We start from the raw sequence: 25,058 nt of genomic DNA on the forward strand, positions 1-25,058 counted from the left end.
TATATATGATTAGCATACCCACACTCTCAAAACAAGAATCACTGTAAATATTGCAAAAAGGTCTACAGTAATACTATAAATTGAGCATTTACAATGCTTACCAGCTTGTTATAGAGAATCAATATTGGATGCAGGCAGTATAGGACACCAGCTTCAGTAATTGCTATGAAAGCAATACAGGGGTACCTGGGTTTTCGTTATTAAACAGTTTCAAATGGCCCAACATAGACCATAGCGCATGAAAACCGAAGCGATTTTTCCCCATAAGAAATAATGCAAATGCAATTAAGCTGCTTAGTCACCGAAAAAATATTAATACAAAACACAATTTATGCAGAATAATGATAGTTTCACGAACAGAAAACAATGCAAAATACATACAAATGACAAGTTATTTCTTGAATTTGCTCCTCAAGTGCTCTTGGGTTCTTTCGCAGTGGTAATCAATAAAAATAAAAATAAAAGCACAGGGACTGAGTCACCAACACATGGGATTCAATTGGACTAGTTTGTTAGGCACCATGTTTATGTAATAACCAAGACAGTATACGAAAACTAGTGCAAACTTTTGGCAGGAAATCTTGGCAAAAACTGGCAAAATCATAAGAAACGTAGGCCGTGCAAAAACCATTGTACGAATATGCTGATATGATGGTGCAGCACTCGCTCTCCATCCAGTTGCCATGTAATGTTTTAGATGTTGTTTAAATCAATGGCCAATACCTTTTCAATCTCAATTAAACTTGTATCATGCACAACATAACATAAACATTTTTGAGTTTAGACCAGGGCTATTGAACTTGCCCAGGAATGACACCACACCGGCCCCTGAGTTCAGTTCAAAACTGCAAGACAAACAGGACCCCTTTAAAGGGGAACTGCACTTTTTTTGAAATGTTGCCTATCGTACACAATCATTATGAGAGACAAGAACATTTACGATTTTAAAGGTGATAAAAAAACGCTTGAAAGATGCGGCTAATGGGAGTCACCGTTGAGGCCTTCAAAGCACTCTAAAACAACATCAAAACCCTCCAGCAATGTTTTTATACACAATGCAAGTCTATATATAAAGTAGTACTCACTATACAGACACGTTCATAACGATATGAACAAAATTTCGGGACTGATTTATTCCGCGCATTGATTTCTGTTTCCATTGAAGCGCACGTCTGACTTCTGGCAAAATGTGTGTTCCTACTTCCAGCCGCCATCATAGTCTTCAGTGGGTCTTTCCACGGCGCCGCCATCATTGTCTTCAGCGGCTCCTTCCACGACGCCGCCATCATTGTCTTCAGCAGGTCTTTGCATGACTCCGCCATCATCGTCTTCAGCGGGTATTTCCACAACGCCGCCCACAACGTCTTCAGCGGGTCTTTGCATGACTCCGCCATCATCGTCTTCAGCGGGTATTTCCACAACGCCGCCCACAACGTCTTCAGCGGGTCTTTGCATGACGCTGCCATTATTGTTTTCAGCGGGTCTTTCCACGATGCCGCCATTATCTTCTTTTGCGTGTCCTACCACGACGTCGCCATCATTTTCGTCTTCAGCGAGTCCTCCCACGACGCCGCCATCCTTGTCTTTAGGGGGTCGTCCCACAACCCCGCCATCCTCGTCTTCAGGAGGTCAGCCCACGACGTCCCCATCCTCATCTTCAGCGGGTCAACCCACGACACCCCCATCCTCGTCTTCAGCGGGCCAGCTCACGACACCGCCATCCTCTTCTCCAGCAGGATCATCGTTACCTCTTGTCCTGGAGTAAGCTCCAGTATCATCGTCGCTTCCGTGACGTGGTGAAGATCCCGCAAAGGACTAAACGCTGTGGCTTATAAAACGGAGCAGATAATTTATGGATTTTTCTTCGCTAACGGCCACAAAAAATAACAATCAAAAACACTGAGAGAGTCTTTTATTGTTTGTGCCATGGCACCATCTTTTGGACGAATTTGCTCACTGCAAGTGCTGCAGTGTCCTTCAATTGAGTGCAATCAACAACCGGAAGTAGACTGCCATTCAGTCTTCTAATCATCCATACCTTTTCTACTCTTATAGATTCTTCATTCGTCACTCCAAGCAACGTTTTTAAGTTTTACAGTTTAACTAAAACTGTTAATACTTACTAAACCGTCCCATGTGTGATGTTTGTAGGAGTGTTTTCATACATATTTGTATGTGCTATCATAATGTAAACAAACTAGCGTTGTTAGCATTAGCTATTATGCTAACATGTTTACGAGTGTCTGTGTTAGTATTACTAACTTGCAATGGCATTATTTTTGTATTTTTTCAGTTTCACAAATTCCTCAGTTAATCCACCAAGACGTCACCGTGGAGTTATTAAGTCTGTTTAGCTAATTGGAAAGCTAGCCGCAGCTAGTGGGTCCATGACGATGACTTCTGTTTTGTTTGATCAGCCTTTTTTTGCCGTTTTACAGGCACTGTTTGAAACAATTAATGTATGTAAATTAACATTTACAGAATCTCACTGTGTAATTAACTCATTTTGCAACGTATATATCTGCAGCTTATAGCCTGGTGCGGCTAATATATGGAAAAATACCTTTTTGTCTAAAATTTAGTGGGTGCGGTTTAAATCCCGGTGTGGTGCGCTCTATAGTCTGGAAAAACGGTACTACTCATTTGCATAATTTAGTCCCTAACTGTCTACAGAACACACTTTCTCCCGTTTTGTCATCCCCTTCTCATGAAATTAATTTGGCAGCTAGAGAGAAAGACTCTTCTGACGACTGATCAAATTTCTAACTTCACGAGACCAAGACCTAATATTTGCCTGTCAACCTGTCAATGACAAGCATCTTCTTTCACTACACAGTTGTGCATCCAAGGAGTTAAAGAATCTGAAAACTATGAAGTCCTTTTAATATGCTGATGAATTATGTTTCTCTCTCACTCACACACTCTGCCAGTAGTTTATATGCTCTAATAAACAAAAAATGATTGCATTTCGGTCGAAAAACATATTTTCAAAACACAACAGGGAACAACTGAATCAAATCATGTTTGACTTTTTAAAAGGTCTGATTTACACACTTAGAGTGTATGTTTAAATTGTAGAGTACTCAAATGGACATGTACAATTTTATGAATCGATCTACAAAGCTGACTTTCTCTGCATTCCCTAGTTTGGCGGATTGACGCTAAACTAAAAACAATAATGATAGTAATAGTCATACCAATACAATATTGTATTCACAATTGAAAATGAATCTAGGGGAAGGTAACATGTTTAAACCAAGGAAACAAATGCATCTCACAAAAGCGGAAAGAAGTTCCAAACACTACTTTTCTGGCATAATGTTATATTGTAACTTGTCTATATTATATATAAGGCTGTCAAAATAACGAGTTAAATCAAGTGATTAATGACAAACAAAATATTGCATTAACCGTGTATATACGCAGAATTATAATGCAATTTATTTTGACTGTTGAAGCTTCTTGACCTGAACCATGAATGGTTACCTGAAAAGCGGCGAGGGTTGCTATAAGGTCAGTGATCAGATCAATGCATATGAGCAGACTCCAACTGGTGTATTTGCTGGCAGATTTTGCTTAAAAATAAACCTCTACAGTATCTTGAAATAAAACTGGCAACAGATTTTGAGCAAATAAATGACATACATTCATGTAAAACATTTCAAAAATGTTTGGGAATGACATTCTGACAATAAAATTGCATTTGTTTGAAAATATTGGAGAATTTTTTTTTTTACGTTGATTTAAATCATGTAAACAAGTGATTGATCAAACATGATTAATTCCGAAAGGAACAAGCGGTAAAAAATGGATATATATATATATATATATATATATATATATATATATATATATATATATATATATATATATATATATATATATATATATATATTAATATATATATATATACATACATATAGCGAGCAGAAAGGAGAAGAAGAAGGGACTGTTTTTCGCAATGTAAAGAGGCAACATCCCTGCAGCAAACGCCTGCTGCGCGCGCCGCGCCGTTCAGAGGTGGGTGGTGCTTCACTTCAGTGTTCAGATCACAGTTAAGGTGCAGTGATAACATAACATTTAAAATTGTTACTGTGACTGCTTTAGTAAGTAAGATGACATAAAAGCTCAACAGAAATGAAAAACCGTCGGCAGGATGTCGAAAGGAGACTTTTTTATTGCAAACAATCAATCCGACACGTTCAAGACACGTTCTCAAACCAATCACACACTTTACTACGTTAAGAGTTTCTCCTTAATGTACGGGCTTCATATTAGCCATCACACCTAACAAAATTAATTAATTAATATAATGCATTGTAGCATCCTGAAGAAAACAAAGTCTGGCGCTCTTTTTAACTTTTATGACCAATTTTATGCTAACAACAGGCCCAATTCCAAAAAGTATTTCCTCCATGCTTCACTCCTAGACACACAACACGTGATCCTTTTCCGCCGACACGGTGTGTTCACAAACCATGGGGAAAATGACCACTATAACACACTAACATACACATCAACACCAGCCATACGCACGTGGTTGTCTGGAGCGGAGGCAGCGTGTCCACGCGTTGGACGTACTTTAATATATTCGAGATATACCTGCGGACAGCGATCTTCACAAATTAAGATGACACTGGCGACCTTTAATGAGAGAAAGGCTCCCAGCAACGCAAAGCAAGTGTGACTTCAGGCTCTCTGCAATGCTTTTCGTAACAAACATGGCGCGACAGAAGTATCTCAAGAGTCTCTAAACAAGTGTACAGTCACCAATAACACCAAAAATAGATGCTTTATTACAGAAAAAGTGACTATAGGGATTGGAGAAATCTCAAAAAAAAAAAAAAAAATCTTATTGTACAATAAGCAGCAACAATTTAAATATAGAACAAAAGAATATGATGCATTATGACTTCGGCTTCAAAACAAAAGCGCTACGCTATACATCCGCTTTAACTACAATAACAAATAAAAATGTCTTACATTATGATCATGCTTTGTCGAATATGTTTTGTTATGTTATTCTGTGATATTTGCACCTAAAAAATTACATCAGTTGAGGAATTTGTGGGGGTTGGCTTGCTTAAAATCGACGTACACTGGGGTGGCTCGGTTGGTAGAGCGGCCATGCCAGCAACTTGAGGGTTGCAGGTTCGATCCCCGCTACCGCCATCTTAGTCACTGCTGTTGTGTCCTTGGGCAAGATACTTTACCAACCTCCGCCCAGTTTCACCCACACCGGTTTAAATGTAACTTAGATAATGGGTTTCACGGTTAAGCACTTTGAGTCACTAGAGAAAAGCGCTATATAAATATAATTTTTATAATAATAACTTTTTTTTTTAATAAAATCTTATAATTGTAAATGGGTTATACTTGTATAGCGCTTTTCTACCTTAAATGTACTCAAAGCGCTTTGACACTATTTCCACATTCGCCCATTCACACACTGATGGCGGGAGCAAATTAATTGTCCATTCATGGTGTTAAAACCTGAAAATGATCCATCTAGGGTACCCTTATTAATGATTAAAAATGATATCTATTTGCGCTTATCGCGATTAATTTAACTATGAACTATACGATTATTGCGATTAAATATTTTAATTGTTTGACAGCGCTAATATATATACATATATGGTGCATACATACACACACATATGTATATATATATATATATATATATATATATATATATATACAGTATGTATATTCACATTACAGGCCAAAAGTTTGGACACACCTTCTCATTCAATGTGTTTTTCATGACTATTTACATTGTAGATTGTCACTGAAGGCATCAAAACTATGAATAAACACATGTGGAGTTATGTGCTTAACAAAAGAAATAGGTGAAATAACTGAAAACATGTTTTATATTCTCGTTTCTTCAAAATAGCCACCCTTTCGTCTGATTACTTTTTCGCACACTCTAGGCATTCTCTCGATGAGCTTCAAGAGGTAGTCACTTGAAATGGTTTTCACTTCGCGGGTGTGCTTGAAGCTCTTTGAGAGAATGCCAAGAGTGTGCAAAGCAGTAATCAGAGCAAAGAGTGGCTATTTTGAAGAAGCTGGAATATCAAACATGTTTTCAGTTATGTCACCTTTTTTTGTTAAGTATATAACTCCACATGTGTTCATTCATAGTTTAGATGCCTTCAGTGGCAATCTGCAATGTAAATAGTCATGAAAATAAAGAAAACGCATTGAATGCAGAGAAGGTGTGTCCAAACTTTTGGCCTGTACTGTATATACCAGGGGTCGGGAACCTTTTTGGCTGAGAGAGCCATGAAAGCCAAATATTTCAAAATGTATTTCCGTGAGAGCCATATAATATTTTTTAACACTGAATACAACTAAATGCGTGCATTTTTAAGTAAAACCAACATTTTTAGAGTATAATGAGTCTCTTATTCTGTTTAATAACATTGTTATTCTAAAGCTAACCAATAATAAATATAATACTTCTTACCATTAATGCGACTTCTTGAACAGGTGTGATAGAAAACAGATGGTTGGATTAAAATGCATGAGAATATTTTATAAATTGAACGTTATTTTTAGCACTGTGATTACCAGCAGAATTATTCATTACTTATCGTGTTAAGCAATGTCAGCTAAGATTTAACTGAGAGCCAGATGCAGTCATCAAAATAGCCACATCTAGCTCGAGAGCCATAGGTTCCCTACCCCTGGTATGTACAGTATATATTTATATATGTATGTATATACACATACATACATATATTTATATACATTTAAGTTTATATATGTAAATATACATATATATACTAAGATTTAACTGAGAGCCAGATGCAGTCATCAAAATAGCCACATCTGGCTCGAGAGCCATAGGTTCCCTACCCCTGGTATGTACAGTATATATTTATATATGTATGTATATACACATACATACATATATTTATATACATTTAAGTTTATATATGTAAATATACATATATATACATATATTTATATGTGTGTATATATATATATATATATATATATATATATATATATATATATATATATATACACATTAAATATATATATATACATTAAATATATATATATACATTAAATATATATATATACATTAAACATCAGCGATGTTTAATGTTTTATATATCTATATTGTGAGTTGATAATATAATCATTCAAAAGGTTATGTCAGATTCCTCAATTGTTAGTGTGACTGTGTTGTCACAGTAACGTAATAATGTAACAACTACAACTGCAGCATTATTTCTGGTGTGTAGATAAATGAACTCACATCCGTGGTGAAGCAACCGTTCTGAATGTAGCCACGCAACGGATAACTGAAGTGTACAGCATGTACTGTGCGGGAAAAACAAAATCTATTCATTTTAATAGCATCTGATTGGCAAACTGTCTTGGGACAGTTGGCAAATGGGCGGGCAGCGGAGGAGTTTAGAGGTGCTAAAGTTCAGGCAGGAGCGACGCAGCACCCTGTGTCGTGCCAACAGCATTGCAGTGGCGCAATTCCTGACTAATTAATTGACCCGTGGCCCCCACCAGTCTTGACCGTGCATTATATAGGTGGGCAGCACTTCCCCTCCTGTGCTTTGCCACACCAGAAGGCTTTTTGACTCATGCCCATCTGTCCTAATTATACATACATTGAATAAAAGCAAGTATATCACCACCATGTCTCTGTTGCAAATGAAAATGAATACAGAGCAAATAATGACAAGCACCGGTTTGCCACAACAGTTGAGACTCATGCATCATCTCAAAAGATACAGGGAAACCATTTAATAAGGTGTATTATTTTAGTTTACGTCTGTAGCAATGCACTGCATTGTGGAATATGGAATTTAATTAATATGTTCCTTCTGCACCATTTCCGTGCATCTTTCTAGTCCCATTCCTAAATATTGCAGTACCAATGGGAAACTGCGGGGGCAGTGTGTTGGATGCAAAGCAAACTTTTTAAAGGGGTCCATTCATCCATCCTCTACCGTTTATTCCCTTCGGGGTCGCGGGGGGCGCTGGAGCCTATCTCAGCTACAATCGGGCGGAAGGCGGAGTACACCCTGGACAAGTCGCCACCTCATCGCATGGCCAACACAGATAGACAGACAACATTCACACTCACATTCACACACTAGGGCCAATTTAGTGTTGCCAATCAACCAATCCCCAGGTGCATGTCTTTGGAGGTGGGAGGAAACCGCAGTACTCGGAGGGAAGACATGCAAACTCCACACAGAAAGATCCCGAGGCCGGGATTGAACTCACGACTACTCAGGACCTACGTATTGTGACATATTATGATATTTTTTCTTCAAATCAAGCATTTCGTCATGGTCGACATAACAAGTAATAGTGATTTTTGGTCAAAAGTTTGCAAAGATTATGTCGCTTTCTGACCGTCCCTTCAGGATGCGCCATTTTGTGGGTGGTTTTATTTACGGGCCTCTATTTCAACTGTTGTAGTTTTTAGCGCTTTCATAGCAAGTCTACTCACAGATATAAGTTAGAACTAGGGTTGTACGCTATACCGGTATTAGTATAGTACCGCGATACTAATGAATCATATTCGGTACTATACCACGTCTGAAAAGTACAGGTCCGCCAACCCCCAGTCTGCCCCACAACAAGAGGATAAAGAAAATTAATTAACTTAGAGACAACAACTTTGGACTACAATGGCGGACTTGCGCAAAGGTCTACGGGTAAAACTTTACCATATATGGATATATTCGCTGACGTAACTTGCGACAAATTTGTCACTAGCAACTCAAATTCCAAATTGCTCGTTTGGAAGAAGTATGAAGGAAGGCAAGATTAATTTATAAATATCTCAACCAAGCCTCTGTGGTTTAGTTTAACATTTTCAGGACTTATGGGGAACCTGAATACACAAAAAACAAGTACTAACAGGTAAGAAAAGTTGGTTTTGCATAGCAGGAACATTTTAAAGGGGGCTTTGGTAGCTGTGTGAGCTGTTGACATACAGAATTTATGACACATCATCATTCCGGCACGTGGACAAGAAACAGAAAAGATGGGAGCAGATAGCATGTGAACCAAATGTTATTTGGAAGGTAGGATTTCTTTAAAAATGACCTATTATACAAAACCAACTTTTCTTATCTGTTGATGCCTGTTTATGTGTAATTGGGATCTGCATATGTCCCGAAAATTCGAAATCAAACCATGGAGGCATAGCAGAATTATTGATTAAAAACATTTGCGTCTTTATTTTTGGAATTTGATACTTTAGTGACAAAATTTTGCCTTAGTTAAGTAAGCAGATATCTCCATATGTGGTAGAGGTTTAGCCAAAGAGGTTTTATTCAGTTGTAGTCCAACATTGTAGTCACAGAGTTGTTGCGGGGTCGTACATGCACATGCACATGCATCCTCCGCTATTGCCATTTCTAATAAAAAAGCAGCGCATAGTTCTAATGTATATCTGTCAGTAGACTCGACATGGAAGCGCTAAATACTAGAACATAGCTGATTGTGCGGTGACGCAGTCGTAGGGTGCTTGGCCTGGAGGAGGGCTTCAGCACATATACGGCGCATCTTGAAGAGACGGTCAGAGAGCAGCTTGAAAATGGTTTGTAAAACTAAATCTATGCAAAATGTGGATCACAGCACAAGCTTTTTATGTTTTGCAAACCACAAGGTGTCTCAAATGAACAAGTATGGAAGTCTGGGATTGGTTTTGGAATCTTACACGGCAGAAGAGTCACAAAAGTCATGAGGGTTCTTTCTGATTAGGGACAGAAGTTAACACACGCACACGGATCGAAAACACACGTACATGGATCTGAATACACACACTCGGATTGATATACAGACACACAAATTAGTACACACGCACGCAAATTGGATTACACAGATTGAGATACAAGTTTGCAAATAATTTTGCGACAATAATACTTTCATAAACAAAAGTCTGAAATGACGCACGAAAGTGCCGGTGTACCTAATGTTGTGACCGAGTTAATTTATTTAATGTTCATGAAGTTTATTTTTGACCGTGTCTGGAAAAAAAGAGCGTTGACGACTTCAAGATATATATTTAACAATGTACATTTTGAAAATACAAATTTTGATACTTTCATAGAAAGTGGGGTGCAGTTTAATTTCCAATCTGGTAACGCCTCCACAAAAAATGTCTTCTAAACGTGACTGTGGAGCAAAATGTACGCCAATTTTACACCAAAGCAAATTCAATACATATTATCTAGACCACAAGGAAGGGCTTTAAATGTAGATTGCAGACATGTGAGCACCTTTTGAGGAAAAAAAGAGGAAAACTGACAAAAAAAGAGGAACATTTCTATCGGCACAGAGTACTGCCACGCAAGCCCCAAAAGGAAATTTTGAAAATCAAGACTACATTTCATGCAATTGAGTGCATTTCAACACTGTATTTTACATACATTATATTACTTTTTTTTTTTAAATCACATAGAAAAACACTAATTTTTTAGGGCGTGCTGACCATATCTATGGTGCCGACTTTTATTGTATTTAGTAGTAGAAACTTCCTTGTTCATTTACGGAATCTTCTTTTTTTTCTTCACTTTATCGAATTGTGCATGCAAGTGACGTCAAGGCCACATTGAGGCAACATTGGGGCCTGTCCATCCATCCATTGTCTACCGCTTATTCCCTTCGGGGTCGCGGGGGGTGCTGGAGCCTATCTCAGCTACAATCGGGCGGAAGGCGGTGTACACCCTAGACAAGTCGCCACCTCATCGCAGGGCCAACACAGATAGACAGACAACATTCACACTCACATTCACACACTAGGGCCAATTTAGTGTTGCCAATCAACCTATCCCCAGGTGCATGTCTTTGGAGGTGGGAGGAAGCCGGAGTACCCGGAGGGAACCCACGCAGTCACGGGGAGAACATGCAAATTCCACACAGAAAGATCCCGAGCCCGGAATTGAACTCAGGACTACTCAGGACCTTCGTATTGTGAGGCAGACGCCTGTGTGCGTTCATATTGGAGTCTGATAAAGATCACATTTTACTTGCAGTCTAAAACCGTCAGCTAAAAAAAATACGGTTTTGAAAAAATGTACGCAACTTTGGCTGCAGTGTAAACGTAGTCTTGGTGTGTCAGCATTGTCACGGTCAGTATACAACACGAAAAGGGCCGATTCATCCATAAATCGGTGCTGTCTACCCCAAGCATAATTTCAGCATGTGACCGATACTAAAACGATTATATTGCTTTTTTTTTTTTTCCGCATAATCATTGTTTACACAACACATAAGAGGGCCGATTCATAAATTGGTGACGTCAGCCCCAAGGGTAATATCAGCATAATTACGAAATAAAATGATATTTTTATTTTCTCAATGATTTTTTTTTATTGTTTTTGTGATGTTTAAAAATTCTGATAATTTCCTGGACACAATGAGACGTTGATGCTAAAAATGATTTTAATGAGAAAGCGGTAGATGGATGGATGGATGGATGGAGTAATAGTAGTTTTTGATTTTGGTTAGTTATTGTCAACTATTGACTTTGTTTTGCTCAAAAATTGTATGTAACGTAATTTTCGGACCATTGGGCGCACAGGATTTTAAGGCCCACCATTGATGAGCGTGCTTATTCTGGTATATTTTCATACAAAAGGTGCACCGGATTATAAGGCACATTAAGGGGACGTATGTATTTTTTTCTACATTGAAAACATCTCCTTGTGGTCTACATAACATGTAATGGTGGGTCTTTGGTCAAAATGTTGCATAGATTATGTTTTACAGACCATCTTCAAGCTGCTTTCTGACCATCTCTTCATGATGCGCCATTTTGTGGGTGGTCTTATTTACTTGGGTCCACTTCGACTGTGTCTACTCCCCGTCATTTTTGTTGTATGTACATATATGTAGTTTTTAGCACTTCCATAGCGAGTCTACTGACAGATATAAGTTAGAACTGTACGCAACTTTATATTACAAATGGCAACAGCGGCGGATGAATGCCCCACAACAAGACGATAGAAAAAAAAAGAGCTTATTCACTATGGTTTTCGGCGCGGACTACAATGGCGGATGCGTGCAAATTTTGGGGATTTATACAGATCCCAAATCTCAAATACACATCAGCAGGAACCAATAGGTAAGAAATATATAATATTATGAAAGAAAACGCCGGATAATATATCTCCTAATAGGTGGCATTTTGGGGTCCTTATACACACACCATAATAAGACCGTATGTTGAAGCACAGTATATATGACTACGGTAGCCGCTCCGCGTTCCATCAAGTGGTGCAGCTTCGTAACTTACCAAAGTCGTACTAAAACATTTTGACAGATTTTTGAGCACCGTGTGTAATGTTCTATACTCTCAATGAAACATCAAAGTTTTGGTGTTGGTTTGTTTACGGGCAAATACTAGCATTATTTATTAGCAGGCGTCGACTTGCAGTCCACACGCACTGGTCACACTTAACATCGCACCATGTACCAAATAAAATTGCTCTGAGGTCGGTGCGCACAGCCAGACTTAATACGTACCACAGGTGGACCGGTTTATAAGGCGTACTGTGATTTTTGAGAAAATGAAAGGATTTTAAGTGCATTTAACAGTTTGAAAAACAGTAATAAAAGAAAAAGAGGAACTAGTTCATATATCGCTCTGATATTGTTAAACTGTCCATAGCATTCACTCTAAATAGAGTGAAAAATGTAAAGTTAATGCATGTGATCAGTACTGGTATTGATATCAGTCAATCTCACACATAGATGATTGGTACCGAAATTGGCAGAAATTATACCTAATTGGTGCCGTATCAATTCAAATATAAGAGGTACCCCATCTCTAGACGCCATGTAGTGCACTGACAAAAAAAAAATTAAAATCGCAACTTTGTGAAAAAGCTGCTACAAAATCAGACATTTTAAGCTGCAAAAAATCAGCTAGTGAAAATCTTGTATAGCTGGACATGCTTTTTGTGCTTGTGTAGCGAAATTATGTAAATGCAATATAATGACATCAGTGTGAAGTATTTCAAACATATTACACAATACCTTCATTGTTCTTAGTAATTGCTACACACGTCTCATTATGTATTCTTCAGTCTATGGCTGGGTTCTTATTTAGAATGCATTTTACAAGAAAGAAAGAATAAAATCAACTTACCTGGCCTGGTTTAATGTCCAAGTAATGAAGCACCTCTTTCAGCATGACAGGCACATGAGGAAGTTTTTCAGTGGAAACAGATACCCGTTCATGTGATTTGCACGAAGCACCACGGCCAGAGAAAACACACAGGGCCGTCTGAGAGTGGAAATTTGAATTCCATAATTTCCGCACAGCCAAAGTTTGTTTCTGGAACAGTCGGCTGGAGCGAGCAGAAATATGGAAAATCATCAGGCTTAATTTGATCTGTGGAGAAGAAAAGAGTACTGATTGGTCGCTGTTTATGCAATAGTTTATTCATGGCAAGTTTGAGGTTTCCACTGGATTAGATAGCCATATGGAGATAGCCATCCCTGCTGCTGGACTCTCTTGGCCCTACTATAAAAGAATCTTCAGGGGAGGAATTGGCCTCATCAGCCATATCTGTACCCATCCTACCCCACAATTTAATGACGGATGAAGATGGTCACCTTCCCGCAGGAAGGAAGAACAGCACATTATGAACGCTACATTTATATATATCATCATTATAATCTATTAATTACAACTTGCAAATACATTGGTTTGGCTCGTCAGAGACACTTCTCCCAGCGGGCACTGTCTCATAACTCTATTTCACCAATGCAATGTGAGCACTCGTGATGTTTGACTCCATTTCACCAATCAAACGGAGCCTGGCAGTCACATGACCGCTACACACTGTACAAAGTGACATGACGTCAGACGAGGCGATGTCAATGTTTACTTTAAAAACTACAAGAGGTACAACTATATCACGCACTGTCATCTGTGTCAGTAGTAATGTTCACATTTCAGCCTACACAAAGTCTACGTCCAACTACAAAAAACATGTTGTGGTAAATTGTAGATGTTTTTTTTGTATGTTTTAGCTGCGCATATGCATTGTTATAATGTAATACAAGAATGCAAAAGGTGCATTTTTTTCCGTACATACTGTAATAGGGTTTCTGTGCACACACACGCGCACATGCACACATTACCTCCCTGCTTGGCACTCAGCATCAAGTGCTGGAATTGGGGGTTAAATCACCAAAAATTATTCCTGGGCGCGGCCACCGCTGCTGCCCACAGCTCCCCTCACCTCCCAGGGGGTGATCAAGGGTGATGGGTCAAATGCAGAGAATAATTTCGCCACACCTAGTGTGTGTGTGACAATCATTGGTACTTTAACTTAACACACACACACACACACCAACACCAACTAAGATTGCATTGTAAGGACCATACAAGGACCATTAAAAAATAGCTACTAAATACATCAGAAGTTACTCAGTACTTGGGTAGTTTATTCACTGAATTTTTACTCTTCCTCAAGTAATTATTTGGATGACTACTTTTTACTTTTACTTCAGTTGCATTACTTTAAAGCAGTGTTTCTCAATTATTTTCTGCTACGCCCCACCTCGAAAGACCATCATTTCACCCCTCCCCGCTCTCTGTTGCAACTATAAATAGTATAATTTGTCTATAAAACTGTTATAGGCATATCTCTGCGTAACATTTTATTTTATCCATGCATCCATTTTCTACCGCTTGTCCCTCTTTGGGGTCACGGGTGGGTCGCTGGATTGATTGATTGAGACTTATATTAGTAGATTGCACAGTACAGTACATATTCCGTACTATTGACCACTAAATGGTAACACCCGAATACGTTTTTCAACTTGTTTATGTCGGGGTCCACGTTAATCAATTCATGGAGCCTATCTCAGCTGCATTCGGGCGGTAGGCGGGGTACACCCTGGACAAGTCGCCACCTCATCGCAGACATTGTATTTGAATCAACATTAAATAAAAAAGAAAGAACTGTAGATAACTTGGCATAAACAAAATGTTATTAACATTTAAAATGCAATAATTTGCATTAAATAATAACAAAAAGGTATCCTTTAAACTATAGCATTTGTATGGCCTACTTAAACCATTTCAAACTGAAAAATATAATAATTAAATTCAATAAATAATAAAAACAAATCGATCAGCAACATTAACTCAATAGGAGCACTATATACAAAACGAAAATTAATAGAACAATTTGTGTGGATTTTATTTTTTTATCAAAATGAGGAATCAGAATCAGAAGTCAGGATTAATGGCTACAATGTGCACGTTTCTTAATGCACCTTTTTTTCAAAACAGGGTTTGAAGCATGATACTGATAAAGCATATTTCTCAGGGTTATATGCAAAATCAAGCTACCAGTGTACTACACAGAACCTGAGTAGTTTGGTATTTTGTACTGAATTGTAACGTAAAAACTGAGATTCGTATTGAACTGTAAATTATGACAAACAGCTACACCCTGAACAAATACAAAAGCAATAACAGACAGATGCTAATCACAGTGCTAACTGATCTTTACATGACAGGCTGACATTTCCTTGCTTTGATCCTTCTGGCTGGGGTAAAATTTCTAACTCGTGAGACCACTACAGTTTTACCTTTGAAGGTTGACGCCTCGCAGCAGCATGTCCAAGATGTGAAGTCAATGCCAGCCACAAAGCAGAGCAGGGTTGGCATATTCCAGACACGATCATTTACTAATTAGCTGAGGCCAATATACACAAAAATACACAACTACAAAATGACATATTTTATATTTTGCGTTGGATATTCAATCATTTTGGTATTTTACATGACGCAATACTGTATTGCCAACTATGCTGGAGCCTATCACAGCTGCACTCGGGCGGAAGGCAGGGTAGACCCTGGACAAGTCGCCACCTCATCGCAAAGCCAACACAAAAAGACGGACAACATTCACACTCACATTCACACACTAGGGCCAATTTAGTTTTGCCAATCAAACTATCCCCAGGTGCTGAGAGGGACAAGCAGTAGAAAATGGATGGATGGATGGATCTTCCAATCAGGGCTCTATGCAGCCGATTCCGATCATCCATGGCTGAAATCCGCCGATACAGATACCAATCATGTGTATTAACTGTAATTTTTTCGATGTATTTATGGTAAGTTATTTTGGCCTTTCAACAGTATCAACACAATATTTAAACAAGTTTGTTATTCTCTTTTTCTGTGTGTAATAGGTTCACCCTCATCCTCCAGTGATATCGCATGATTCTTAAAATACAAAGAATTGCAGTTTATTTTCCGTAATGGATGTGATTGTTATTGGCTTATAGGAGCAGCTCCACACTGTGTATGGAGACAAACAATTAGCTGCTGACTGTTCCACAGCCGCGGGGCTAAAAATAAAAACAATGCCAAACAGAAGGTATGGGCATTTGGGATCAGCAATAAAATCACATACTTCCATCCATCCATCCATCTTCTTCCGCTTATCCGAGGTCGGGTCGCGGGGGCAGCAGCCTAAGCAGGGAAGCCCAGACTTCCCTCTCCCCAGCCACTTCGTCCAGCTCCTCCCGGGGGATCCCGAGGCGTTCCCAGGCCAGCCGGGAGACATAGTCTTCCCAACGTGTCCTGGGTCTTCCTCGTGGCCTCCTACCGGTCGGACATGCCCTAAACACCTCCTTAGGGAGGCGCTCGGGTGGCATCCTGACCAGATGCCCGAACCACCTCATCTGGCTCCTCTCAATGTGGAGGAGCAGCGGCTTTACTTTGAGCTCCCCCCGGATGACAGAGCTTCTCACCCTATCTCTAAGGGAGAGCCCCGCCACCCGGCGGAGGAAACTCATTTCGGCCGCTTGTACCCGTGATCTCGTCCTTTCGGTCATAACCCAAAGCTCATGACCATAGGTGAGGATGGGAACGTAGATCGACCGGTAAATTGAGAGCTTTGCCTTCCGGCTCAGCTCCTTCTTCACCACAACGGATCGATACAGCGTCCGCATTACTGAAGACGCCGCACCGATCCGCCTGTCGATCTCACGATCCACTCTTCCCTCACTCGTGAACAAGACTCCGAGGTACTTGAACTCCTCCACTTGGGGCAAGATCTCCTCCCCAACCCGGAGATGGCACTCCACCCTTTTCCGGGCGAGAACCATGGACTCGGACTTGGAGGTGCTGATTCTCATCCCAGTCGCTTCACACTCAGCTGCGAACCGATCCAGTGAGAGCTGAAGATCCTGGCCAGATGAAGCCATCAGGACCAAATCATCTGCAAAAAGCAGAGACCTAATCCTGCAGCCACCAAACCGGATCCCCTCAACGCCTTGACTGCGCCTAGAAATTCTGTCCATAAAAGTTATGAACAGAATCGGTGACAAAGGGCAGCCTTGGCGGAGTCCAACCCTCACCGGAAACGTGTCCGACTTACTGCTAGCAATGCGAACCAAGCTCTGACACTGATCATACAGGGAGCGGACCGCCACAATCAGACAGTCCGAAACCCCATACTCTCTGAGCACTCCCCACAGGACTTCCCGAGGGACACGGTCGAATGCCTTCACCAAGTCCACAAAGCACATGTAGACTGGTTGGGCAAACTCCCATGCACCCTCAAGGACCCTGCCGAGAGTATAGAGCTGGTCCACAGTTCCACGACCAGGACGAAAACCACACTGTTCCTCCTGAATCCGAGGTTCGACTATCCGGCGTAGCCTCCTCTCCAGTACACCTGAATAGACCTTACCGGGAAGGCTGAGGAGTGTGACCCCACGATAGTTAGAACACACCCTCCGGTTCCCCTTTTAAAAGAGAGGAACCACCACCCCGGTTTGCCAATCCAGAGGTACTGCCCCCGATGTCCATACTTTTTTCACGAAAATTGTCTGATACTGTTAGTTACTTGGTAAAAAAAAGAGAAGCTATTTTGGTGTTTCCTGGAAAAATACATTAATTAGAAATAAGGCTGCCCTGCGATGAGGTGGCGACTTGTCCAGGGTGTACCCCGCCTTCCGCCCGATTGTAGCTGAGATAGGCTCCAGCGCCCCCGCGACCCCAAAGGGAATAAGCGGTAGAAAATGGATGGATGGAGAAATAAGGCTGGGTCGATAAAATTATATCAATACATATCACAACAGTTGTCCGGGGGTTTCTATGCCCCCTGATAGGGTCTCCCAAGGCAAACTGGTCCTAGGTGAGGGATCAGACAAAGAGCAGCTCGAAGACCTCGATGAAGTACACAAACAAAGGACCCAGATTTCCCTCGCCCGGACGCGGGTCACCGGGGCCCCCCTCTGGAGCCAGGCCACGTTGCCTCTTCGGGCTGTGCCCGGCCGGGCCCCATGGAGACAGGCCCGGCCACCAGGCGCTCGCCATCGTGCCCCACCTCCGGGCCTGGCTCCATGGGGCCCGGCCGGGCACAGCCCGAAGAGGCAACGTGGGTCCCCCCTCCAATGGGCTCACCACCCATAGCAGGGGCCATAGAGGTCGGGTGCAGTGTGAGCTGGGCGGCAGCCGAGGGCAGGGCACTTGGCGGTCCGATCCTCAGCTACATAAGCTGGCTCTTGGAACGTGGAACGTCACTTCGCTGGGGGGGAAGGAGCCTGAGCTAGTGCGTGAGGTGGAGAAGTTCCGGCTAGATATAGTCGGACTCACTTCGACGCACAGCAAGGGCTCTGGAACCACTTCTCTTGAGAGGGGCTGGACTCTCTTCCACTCTGGCGTTGCCGGCAGTGAGAGGCGACGGGCTAGGGTGGCAATTCTTGTTGCCCCTCGGCTCAAAGCCTGCACGTTGGAGTTCAACCCGGTGGACGAGAGGGTAGCTTCCCTCCGCCTTCGGGTGGGGGGACGGGTCCTGACTGTTGTTTGCGTTTACGCGCCAAACGGCAGCTCAGAGTACCCACCCTTTTTGGATTCACTCGAGGGAGTACTGGAGAGTGCTCCCCCGGGTGATTCCCTCGTTCTACTGGGGGACTTCAACGCTCATGTTGGCAGCGACAGTGAAACCTGGAGAGGTGTGATTGGGAAGAATGGCCGCCCGGATCTGAACCCGAGTGGTGTTCTGTTATTGGACTTTTGTGCTCGTCACAGATTGTCGATAACAAACACCATGTTCAAACATAAGGGTGTCCATTTGTGCACTTGGCACCAGGACACCCTAGGCCGCAGTTCCATGATCGACTTTGTAGTTGTGTCATCGGATTTGCGGTCTCATGTTTTGGACACTCGGGTGAAGAGAGGGGCGGAGCTTTCTACCGATCACCACCTGGTGGTGAGTTGGCTGCGATGGTGGGGGAGGATGCCGGACAGACCTGGCAGGCCCAAACGCATTGTGAGGGTTTGCTGGGAACGCCTGGCAGAGTCTCCTGTCAGAGAGAGTTTCAATTCTCACCTCCGGAAGAACTTTGAACATGTCACGAGGGAGGTGCTGGACATTGAGTCCGAGTGGACGATGTTCCGTACCTCTGTTGTCGAGGCGGACGATTGGAGCTGTGGCCGCAAGGTAGTTGGTGCCTGTCGTGGCGGTAATCCTAGAACCCGTTGGTGGACGCCGGCGGTGAGGGATGCCGTCAGGCTGAAGAAGGAGTCCTATCGGGTTCTTTTGGCTCATGGGACTCCTGAGGCAGCAGACAGGTACCGACAGGCCAAGCGGTGTGCGGCTTCAGCGGTCGCGGAGGCAAAAACTCGGACATGGGAGGAGTTCGGGGAGGCCATGGAAAAAGACTTCCGGACGGCTTCGAAGCAATTCTGGACCACCATCCGCCGCCTCAGGAAGGGGAAGCAGTGCAGTGTCAACACCGTGTATGGTGGGGATGGTGCTCTGCTGACCTCGACTGCGGGTGTTGTGGATCGGTGGAGGGAATACTTCGAAGACCTCCTCAATCCTACCAGCACGTCTTCCTATGAGGAAGCAGGGCCTGGGGAATCTGTGGTGGGCTCTCCTTTTTCTGGGGCTGAGGTTGCCGAGGTAGTTAAAAAGCTCCTCGGTGGCAAGGCCCCGGGGGTGGATGAGACCCGCCCGGAGTTCCTTAAGGCTCTGGATGTTGTGGGGCTGTCTTGGTTGACAAGACTCTGCAACATCGCGTGGACATCGGGGGCAGTACCTCTGGATTGGCAGACCGGGGTGGTGGTTCCTCTCTTTAAGAAGGGGAACCGAGGGTGTGTTCCAACTATCGTGGGATCACACTCCTCAGCCTTCCCGGTAAGGTCTATTCAGGTGTACTGGAGAGGAGGCTACGCCGGATAGTCGAACCTCGGATTCAGGAGGAACAGTGTGGTTTTCGTCCTGGTCGTGGAACTGTGGACCAGCTCTATAGTCTCGGCAGGGTCCTTGAGGGTGCATGGGAGTTTGCCCAACCAGTCTACATGTGCTTTGTGGACTTGGAGAAGGCATTCGACCGTGTACCCCGGGAGGTCCTGTGGGGAGTGCTCAGAGAGTATGGGGTAACGGACTGTCTTATTGTGGCAGTTCGCTCCCTGTATAATCAGTGTCAGAGCTTGGTCCGCATTGCCGGCAGTAAGTCGGACACGTTTCCAGTGAGGGTTGGACTCCGCCAAGGCTGCCCTTTGTCACCGATTCTGTTCATAACCTTTATGGACAGAATTACTAGGCGCAGTCAGGGCGTTGAGGGGATCCGGTTTGGTGGCTGCAGGATTAGGTCTCTGCTATTTGCAGATGATGTGGTCCTGATGGCTTCCTCCGGCCAAGATCTTCAGCTTTCACTGGATCGGTTCGCAGCAGAGTGTGAAGCGACTGGGATGGGAATCAGCACCTCCAAGTCCGAGTCCATGGTTCTCTCCCGGAAAAGGGTGGAGTGCCATCTCCGGGTTGGGGAGGAGATCTTGCCCCAAGTGGAGGAGTTTAAGTACCTCGGAGTCTTGTTCACGTGTGGTGGAAGAGTGGATCGTGAGATCGACAGGCGGATCGGTGCGGCGTCTTCAGTAATGCGGACGCTGTATCGATCCGTTGAGGTGAAGAAGGAGCTGAGCCGGAAGGCAAAGCTCTCGATTTACCGGTCGATCTACGTTCCCATCCTCACCTATGGTCATGAGCTTTGGGTCATGACCGAAAGGACAAGATCACGGGTACAAGCGGCCGAAATGAGTTTCCTCCGCCGAGTGGCGGGGCTCTCCCTTAGAGATAGGGTGAGAAGCTCTGTCATTCGGGGGGAGCTCAAAGTAAAGCCGCTGCTCCTCCACATCGAGAGGAGCCAGATGAGGTGGTTCGGGCATCTGGTCAGGATGCCACCCGAACGCCTCCCTAGGAAGGTGTTTCGGGCACGTCCGACCGATAGGAGGCCACGGGGAAGACCCAGGACACGCTGGGAAGACTATCTCTCCCGGCTGGCCTGGGAACGCCTCGGGATCCCCCGGGAGGAGCTGGACGAAGTGGCTGGGGAGAGGGAAGTCTGGGCTTCCCTGCTTAAGCTGCTGCCCCCGCGACCCGACCTCGGATAAGCGGAAGAAGATGGATGGATGGATGGATGGACATATCACAACAGACACGTAATCGATATCAATAAAAAATGTGTTCGAGATATACCATTTTTTGGGGGGCGGATACAACCAGAAAGAATGAAGCAAGAATGGTTGCATGAACAAAGGCACACTCGATCTTAGCAAAACAGGAAATGGTCAGTGGCAAAGGGAGGGACACGCTCAGCAGCTACGATGAATTGATTAACATGGACACCGACTTAAACAAGTTGAAAAACTTATTCGGGTTTTACCATTTAGTGGTCAATTGTACGGAATATGTAATGCACTGTGCAATCTACTAATAAAAGTTTCAATCAATCAATCAATCGTGTAATAGAATCAACTATCATGTTTGGGTGTGCCATCTTGCTGTCTCGCTATTGATTCTCTGCACGGAGTGGGAAGAGAAACTAAAAATGGGTGCTGCAGAGAGCTAAGAATTTGTGAATAAAACAGGAATAGTATGATCAGCAGTTTTTAGGATTTTTTCAAACAGACCGTAGTCCTTTGCACTTATTTTTTCTTGTCAACCCTCGTCCTTTCCGTATTTGGATGAACAGAAAACAACAGGTAGAAACTAAGGTGCAGGACTGTATAAATAAATAACAAAATATAACAAATGTGTTACTTTAAAACTAAAATTTGGTCCAATAATATTTAACTAATATAACTACTGCTTAATATAAAAATAATTAATGCCTAATATAAATTCATCTCAGCATCGCAGCCCTTTGAGACATTTGTGGGCTATATAAAAAATATTTTATTAATAGATTAATCGCCATACATAAATAAGAATAACAGAACAAATTAAATGTTACAAAGACCACATAACTTCCTGGCAGTAAACCTGTGTGGTTTTGGGAATTTGTTTACATTGATTTGTTGTGTTTTTTCCATGGTTGTGTTGACATTTCCCTTCCTGCCCTGATAGCTGAATAGATTATCATCAGAGTTTTTTGATTGATTGATTGATTGAAACTTGTATTAGTAGATTGCACAGTACAGTACATATTCCATACAATTGACCACTAAATGGTAACACCCGAATAAGTTTTTCAACTTGTTTAAGTTGGGGTCCACGTAAATCAAATCATGGTAAGAGGAAAGTTATAGTTGAAATAAAAGTGTTAACTTTTGATATGTTTTTCTCCTGGTCCATATTTTCCACAGGTCATAAAAATATCAATATTTATCGACATTGACCAATATTTTTAAAAAGTATATACTGTAGTGATGCACTTTTCAGCCACATCGCCCAACTCTAATTGGAAATCTGCGTGTTTCTGGTGCAGGACTCCGGTTCAACAAATACATATAGAGCAGGTGCAGGGAATGGTGAACAATTTAGGTCCATCCATCCATCCATTTCCTACCCCTTACCCCTTTCAATGTCTTTAAATCAGTGGTTCTTAACCTGGGTTCGATCGAACCCTAGGGGTTCGGTGAGTCGGGCTCAGGGGTTCGGCGGAGGTCAAGACACACCAGACCCATCGTGTAAATAAAAACTTCTCCCTATCGGCGTATTACGGATATGGCAACAGCAGAAGTCACACTGATTTGCAGGTGTGTAATTTGTTGTGAGTTTATGCACTGTGTTGGTTTTGTTCTTTGAACAAGGTGATGTTCATGCACAGTTCATTTTGTGCACCAGTAATAAAACATGGTAACACTTTAGTATGGGGAACATATTCACCAATAATTAGTTGCTTATTAACATGCAAATTAGTAACATATTGGCTCTTAATTCAAATACATTAAATAAATTAATTAAATAGTTCCTTGAATTCCTTGAATTCTTTCTAAGTCTATAACAAGATCTGATAGCTCAGTTACAGCTCTTTTTATTACCAAATCTGTGTTATATGTGTTTTATGTTGCACCAAGAAAAATGTTTAGTTTGTTAACCCGTTCTCAAACAATGGCAATAAAACTATTCTGATTCTGATTCTGATTAACTAGTCATTATTAAGCACTCATTAATGCCTTATTCGGCATGGCCTTATTATAACCCTAACCCTCTAACCCTGGCCCTAACCCTCTAACTCTAACCCTAACAACCAAATAACTCTAAATTAAGTCTTTGTTACTTAGAATATGGTCCCCTAGTGTGCAAAAAACTCTAAATTAAGTCTTTGTTACTTAGAATATGTTCCCCTAGTTTCCAAAAAACTCTAAATTAAGTCTTTGTTACTTAGAATATGTTCCCCACACTAAAGTGTTACCAAAAACATATAACTATGTCTTGAATTTGGAAAAAAAAAAACATTTTATTTTTCACTAAAGAAGGGTTCGGTGAATGCGCATATGAAACTGGTGGGGTTCGGTACCTCCAACAAGGTTAAGAACCACTGCTTTAAATGAATGCACTGACTTTCAAACGGCATGCATCTTGTCAGACTGCAGGTATGTTAACATTACAAGGGCCATGATATTAGCAGGTATGTTCTGCAATCCATATTAGAATGAGCGTGATTTGCAGGAGTACAACTTAGTAGTGAAGTCAGTGACTTTACTATAAAAGTGGGTGACATTGTTATCGCCAGGAAGGATGAGGTCACCTACCTAGGTTCCATTCTAGAGGCTAATCTTTCCTGTGATAAAATGGCAACCAAGGTAATCAAAAAGGTCAACCAACGAACAAGATTTCTCTATAGAATCTCCTCTCTGGTCAACAAAAGCACCATGAAGATTCTGGCGGGAACTCTCGTTCAACACTTTTTCGATTACGCATGCACCTCCTGGTACCCTAGCACCTCCAAAACCCTCAAATCTAGACTCCAAACATCCCAGAACAAGCTAGTCAGATTACTTCTAGACCTCCACCCCAGATCACACCTCACTCCTACCCACTTCTCCAAAGTGGGCTGGCTCAGGGTGGAGGACAGAGTAAAACAACTTGCACTGAGCCTTGTCTATAAAATCCGCTACACCTCCCTGATACCAAAGTACATGTCAAACTACTTCCTTAACGTAAATGACCGCCATTACCACAACACCAGGGGGAGCTCCACTAACCACTTTAAACCCAGATTCCGATCTAACAAAGGTCTTAACTCATTCTCTTTCTATGCCACATCAATGTGGAATGCACTCCCAACAGGTGTAAAAGAAAAGGCATCTCAATCCTCGTTCAAAACCGCACTAAAAGAACACCTCCAGGCAACTTCAACCCTGAACTAACACCCTCCCTTCCTCATCATACCTCTTCGGATTGTAAATAATCAAATGCAAACAATCAAATGTAGTCACTTTCTCTTATAATTTCTGATCTCTCTCTCTGTGTCCAATACTTGCTGTACATATGTACCAAGTCAGACCTACACTGTTTCAATGTCCATTTCTCTGATGATGCAATTGTTGATGACTGAAGTGTTGATACCAAACAAACTACAGCCCCCCCGCCTCCATATCCCACACCCCGGATTGTAAATAATGTAAATAATTCAATTTATATACTATGATGATTATCTTGTGTGATGACTGTATTATGAAAATAGTATACAGTATATCTGTATCATGAATCAATTTAAGTGGACCCCGACTTAAACAAGTTGAAAAACGTATTCGGGTGTTACCATTTAGTGGTCAATTGTACGGAATATGT

At 42.0% G+C, this 25,058-nt stretch overlaps 1 protein-coding gene across 3 annotated transcripts in view; it reads right to left on the bottom strand.

The window, feature by feature from the left end:
- The window catches only part of LOC133616137 (12S rRNA N(4)-cytidine methyltransferase METTL15-like), a 220,219-nt gene that overhangs the window by 165,384 nt on the left and 29,777 nt on the right, over positions 1 to 25,058 (bottom strand). For all 3 annotated transcript variants that reach the window (XM_061975255.1, XM_061975256.1, XM_061975257.1), the window contains exon 2: positions 13,145 to 13,390. In XM_061975255.1, the coding sequence (XP_061831239.1) occupies positions 13,145 to 13,375 (231 nt within the window). In that variant the 5' untranslated portion in view covers positions 13,376 to 13,390. The remainder of the gene's footprint in view (positions 1 to 13,144; positions 13,391 to 25,058) is intronic.

This window comes from Nerophis lumbriciformis, linkage group LG15 (genome assembly GCF_033978685.3).
Source record: "Nerophis lumbriciformis linkage group LG15, RoL_Nlum_v2.1, whole genome shotgun sequence".
Classification (NCBI taxonomy): Eukaryota; Metazoa; Chordata; class Actinopteri; order Syngnathiformes; family Syngnathidae; genus Nerophis; species Nerophis lumbriciformis.